At 51.1% G+C, this 4,751-nt stretch overlaps 3 protein-coding genes across 57 annotated transcripts in view; all 3 read left to right on the top strand.

The window, feature by feature from the left end:
- Positions 1 to 3,575, top strand: part of LOC106964323 (NACHT, LRR and PYD domains-containing protein 3-like) — an 11,097-nt gene extending 7,522 nt beyond the window's left edge. The window contains exons 6-10 of one of the 2 annotated variants that reach the window (XR_001428385.1): positions 108 to 281; positions 491 to 661; positions 2,180 to 2,226; positions 2,297 to 3,357; positions 3,422 to 3,575. Coding sequence is in view for 1 of the 2 variants with exons in the window: in XM_015059756.1 (XP_014915242.1) it covers positions 108 to 281; positions 491 to 661; positions 2,180 to 2,226; positions 2,297 to 2,835 (931 nt within the window). In the remaining variant the exon portion in view is untranslated. Of the gene's footprint in view, positions 1 to 107; positions 282 to 490; positions 662 to 2,179; positions 2,227 to 2,296 lie in introns of both variants that reach the window. The other variant, XM_015059756.1, reaches the window with a different exon arrangement.
- Positions 3,576 to 3,582: 7 nt separating this feature from the next.
- The window catches only part of LOC106964324 (sodium/calcium exchanger 1-like), a 45,409-nt gene continuing 44,240 nt past the window's right edge, over positions 3,583 to 4,751 (top strand). For all 5 annotated transcript variants that reach the window (XM_015059759.1, XM_015059757.1, XM_015059761.1 and 2 more), the window contains exon 1: positions 3,583 to 4,457. The gene's annotated coding sequence lies outside the window, so the exon portion shown is untranslated. The remainder of the gene's footprint in view (positions 4,458 to 4,751) is intronic.
- The window catches only part of LOC106964325 (uncharacterized), a 15,405-nt gene continuing 15,110 nt past the window's right edge, over positions 4,457 to 4,751 (top strand). For 48 of the 50 annotated variants that reach the window (XR_001428397.1, XR_001428396.1, XR_001428395.1 and 45 more), the window contains exon 1: positions 4,457 to 4,746. Coding sequence is in view for 42 of the 50 variants with exons in the window: in XM_015059797.1 (XP_014915283.1) it covers positions 4,508 to 4,746 (239 nt within the window). In the remaining 8 variants the exon portion in view is untranslated. Of the gene's footprint in view, positions 4,750 to 4,751 lie in introns of all 50 variants that reach the window. The other 2 variants (XM_015059793.1, XM_015059794.1) reach the window with 2 other exon arrangements.

Genomic DNA, 4,751 nt, shown 5'->3' with positions numbered 1-4,751 from the left:
TCTTGGATTGGTGTGAAACATGTTCAGGAAAAAGTGAGGTGGCCTTCCTGTAGCTTGTTGCAGTAGACAGGATGTGCACAGGCAACACTGACTGCTGCTTTCTGCAGGTTAAGTCAGACGTCTCTCACAGAGGCATGCTGTGAGGAGATCTCAGCAGTTTTCTGCACCCAGTCCTCCAGACTCAGACAAGTGGACCTGAACAACAACGACCTCAGAGACGCAGGGATGAAATGTCTTTCTGCTGGACTTCAGAGCTGCCACTGCTCTGTAGAAACCCTCAGGTAACAACCCAGCTGCAACCAAACCAAACATGGTTTACCAAGTGGTAAGACGTCCTGAAGCATCGGCAGACCACTGAGCTCTGCTGCCTCACCTGCATGGAGTCAGAGAAACTGAGTAAACTCAGTTACTGCCTGTGGTGGCTTTGCACTTTCTTTGCAGTGTTTCTGTAGCAAAGAAACACAGCAGTGAGACCCATGAGTGTCTGCAGGTTGTCGGGCTGCATGATCTCTGAGGATGGCTGCGTGTTCCTGGAGTCGGCGCTGAGGTCCAACCCGTCCGGTCTCAGAGAGCTGGACTTGAGCTACAATCACCCAGGAGACGCAGGAAAACGTCTTTCTGCTCGACTGGAGGATCCGCTCTGCAAGCTGCAAACTCTGCGGTCAGATTCAGGCAGTTTGATGCTTTTACTCTGAAAGAGTTGGGTTCATGGTCCCGAGGCGTCTGAGCTTTGGTTCCATTCCTGTTCAGTTTGGATCATTTCTTTAGTTTCACTGACTTCATTGTTTCCTTTACCGTTTGTCACTTTCAGGTTCTTTTCCTGAAGTCCCTGCTTCAACTCATGTCTGTTGCCCCTCTCTCTCCTAGCTGTGAGCGCCCCCTGTAGGCTGGGAGGGACCATGACATTATTTTCCTGTTGTAGACAGAAAAAGCAGCACGGCTTCATTTTCTATGCAGTTTTTCTCTGAAGCAACAATGACCTGCTAATGCAGGGGTCACCAACACGTCCAGGGCTGCCATCCTGCTCCAAAATGTCTGAATTCCCTCACCAGCATTCATTCCTCTCTGCAATAGGCTGGAAATGAGCAGTTTATTTGATCCAGGTGTGTTTGAGCAGAGACGCATCTAAAAGTTACAGGATGGCCCTGCAGGACTGGAGTTGGTGACCCCTGTGCTAATGAAAATTACGTAACACGGGGAAAGAACCCGGATTGTGACTGAGGTCGTGGCCCTAAAGCCAACTGGTAGACCAGTCAAATAATATCAGGTGGCCCAGGGTCTCCCAATTAACAATACCCAGGTAGGTCTGGCTTAGAATGATGAAACAGAAATAGTATACAATAAATTTTATTTATACATTCTTTTACAATATTAAAAATAGACTTTATTTAAAACCCAATAAAGCACAGGGACCCAGGACAAGACTAGAAACAATCTGAGACTAAAACAACTGCAAACCAAATTAATGACAAAATGTTAAACAACAAAAACAAATCCCACATTGCCTCCACCCAGTCCTATAAGGCTGTGGCCACATAAGCTAATTCATAAGAAAAATAAATTGAAACTATTCTGGTTCTGCACTGCTTGTGCTACAACTCCAGCTCTAGAAGACGACCTGTTAGCTGAGAGCATAATAACAGCAGCAATCTGTAACACCCAAAGAAGACAAAGTGTCTGCCGACAATAATAAATCCATGAAAAAGTTCCTTAATCAGCCACTGCAGTGAGAAACCACTGACATGCATCCTAATCACGTCAAACCAGCAGCACAAATAGCCACGATCCAGATCCAGCTGCTGCCTGTCTACACTAATGATCCCGACAAGGCTGGGAACGGAAGTGAAGGTGGGGGAACGGGGCCCGGATGTATTCAAGGGCCCCATAAAGGGTGGGAATTTACAGCCACTTTATGTAAACAATGTTTTCCTAGTAAAACCACCTGGTTACATGAGAAATGATGCATTCTCAGCCTGTTTCTCTGACCTGCAGCGCCATCTGCTGGTCTAAAATAAATATTTAGCTTAATGTTAAAAACTTCTGCAGACTTTTTGATCGTCTCTTTCTCCTCAGTCTTCCTGTCAGACCTCTGTGATGTTTCTCACCCTCCGTTATCACATATTATTTGAGAACAGATTTTTACTTTCTGATGTTTAAACCTTCAGATTGTCTCCTGCAGGCTGGATCACGGCGGAGAGCGCCGCCTGAAGCCCGGGCTGCAGAAATGTGAGTGTCAGTTCAGGAACCAAACTTTCTGCTGTCAGCACATTAAGCCAACTGGCCGCTTGTCTTCTAGATTTCTGTGAGCTGCTTCTGGATGGGAACACGGCTCACAGGCGGCTGCAGCTGTCCGCCGGCAGCCGCCAGGTGGCGCGGGTGAGCCATCAGCAGCCGTATCCGGATCACCCGCAGCGGTTCCACTTCTGCCAGCTGCTGTGCAGCGAGGCGCTGGCGGGCCGCTGCTACTGGGAGGCGGAGTGGCGGGGCACGGTGCACATCGCGGTGAGCTACGGGGGCATCCCACGGAGGGGAACCAGAGACCAGTGCCTGTTCGGGAGGAACCACCAGTCCTGGAGCCTCTGCTGCTCGGCGGTCGGCTACTCGGTGAGCCACCGGCGGCGGGACGCCGTCCTGTCCGCCTCCTGCGCCTCCAACAGGGTGGCGGTGTACGTGGACGTTCCCGCCGGCGTCCTGTCCTTCTACTGCGTCTCCTCCGACTCCCTGCTCCACCTCCACACCTTCAGCACCACCTTCACCGAGCCGCTCTACGCCGGGTTCGGGTTCTGGTTCGGCGGCTTTGGGCATTCAGTCGCTCTGCAGGACAGCCCGAAATAATAATGCAGATGTTTTACCAGAGTACATGAATGGGTCAGTTTATGGAAAATAAAAGTTCTGGCAGAAAATAATGTTTGTTTTTCATGACTGATTTTTTCCATCCTCAGATCATTTCCGTGGTTCATTAGTGGTAAAATCTGAAGTTATTGGGAAACTTTTCATATTAATCTGATTCAATGCTACTTCATTTATTCAGAGTTTTACAGTAAAACAAAAACACATAAAGGCTGGAGGCAGGATTTCCAGAAGATTATTCAGTTATAAATAACAAGTAACCAGGAAACGAGAAAATATCCAGAGCCGACAGAACATCCAACTTTTTATTATTTTATTAAAATCTGAGCTGATCCAGACCAGGACAGAAGCTGTTCTGCTGCTGGTTCTGCTGGTTCTGCCTTAGAGGAGGATGAAACCAGACGGCTGATCTGGGTTGTTCTGATGGTTCCTGTTGATCGTTTCGTAGCCGTCTTAGTTCAGCTGGAGCCTCAACTGGTGTTCCTCTGGGTCGGGCCTGGTTCTGGAGTCGGTTCCTCTGGGTCAGGCCTGGTTCCGGAGTCGGTTCCTCTGGGTCGGGCCTGGTTCCGAGGCCGGTTCCTCTGGGTCGGGCCTGGTTCCGGGGTCGGTTCCTCTGGGTCGGGCCTGGTTCCGGGGTCGGTTCCTCTGGGTCAGGGAGTCAGTTCCTCTGGGTCGGGCCTGGTTCCGAGGCCGGTTCCTCTGGGTCGGGGAGTCAGTTCCTCTGGGTCGGGCCTGGTTCCGGGGTCGGTTCCTCTGGGTCGGGCCTGGTTCCGGGGTCGGTTCCTCTGGGTCGGGGAGTCGGTTCCTCTGGGTCGGGCCTGGTTCCGGAGTCGGTTCCTGTCCTCTGGAAGCGGCTCGTTGTTCTTGCCAACCTGAGGGAACCGTGTTCCCCTCCATGATGTTGGTTCCAGTGGGTCCAGCTCACGGCCCCAGTTGGCCCGGTTGCCCCTGGTGATCGGGCTGATGGATAGTTAGAGACAGGTTCTGATCGGGTTCTGGTTGAACTTTACAGCAGATTGTACTGGATGAAGGCTGATGAAGGTGAGTTTGATGAGCCTTCATCAGAAACTGGATCTGTTTGGTGAATCAGAAACGTTTTAAAATCGTCCATCATGGTCCAATTTTTACATCAAAAAATATGAACACACATTTCTGATCTGGTGAATGTTTCTGAATGAATTCATGAATTTGTCTCTGCCAGCAAATTAGTTCAGAACATATGCTAAATGTTTAGTACTGAAGCTGAACAGAACCGCTCCTGGTTACTTCCTGCCAACTCCCTCTGACCGGACCTGCTCTGTTCCCAGCAGCAGATCTCTGAGAGGTCAGAGGTCAAAGTGTCCAGATCTCTGGGTGTTGCCTGATGGAGGCGTCACCAGGCTGCCTGTAGCTGCCGGCGGTTATCTGGCCACATGTGTGCGGGGTCCAGGGGCCGCCGGACGCCCCGGCCTGGCAAAGCCTTGTATGGCCATGACTGCAGGGAGACGGAGATAAGGACGCTGTGTGACCAGCAGCGGGCATTTCTGTTAAATTTAGAGCAGCTATCAGGCGCAGCTCTCCCTCCTGAACGCAGTCTGATCTCCTGGAGCGGCTGCATCAGGACCAAGGCGAGTAGCAGCTAACCCCTACCCACAGGGGACAAAACTCCTCATTCACTATGCTCAACCTGCAGCAGGAGACGCCGAGACACCATCAGCTGGAGCTGAACAGTTGGAGGTGGCTGAAGGCCATTGGAGACTGTTGGAGGCGGTTGGAGACTGTTGGAGGCGATTGGAGGTGGTTGGACACTGTCGGAGGCTGTTGGAGACTGTTGGAGGCTGTTGGACACTGTGGGAGGTGGTTGGAGACTGTTGGAGGTGGTTGGAGACTGTTGGAGGTGGTTGGAGACTGTTGGAGGTGGT

The sequence above is a fragment of the Poecilia latipinna genome, unplaced genomic scaffold (genome assembly GCF_001443285.1).
Source record: "Poecilia latipinna isolate Pla-1442-1.1 unplaced genomic scaffold, P_latipinna-1.0 Scaffold1657, whole genome shotgun sequence".
Classification (NCBI taxonomy): Eukaryota; Metazoa; Chordata; class Actinopteri; order Cyprinodontiformes; family Poeciliidae; genus Poecilia; species Poecilia latipinna.
The sequence above is the reverse complement of the archived record's forward strand: the minus strand, read 5'-3'. Positions and strand labels throughout refer to the sequence as shown.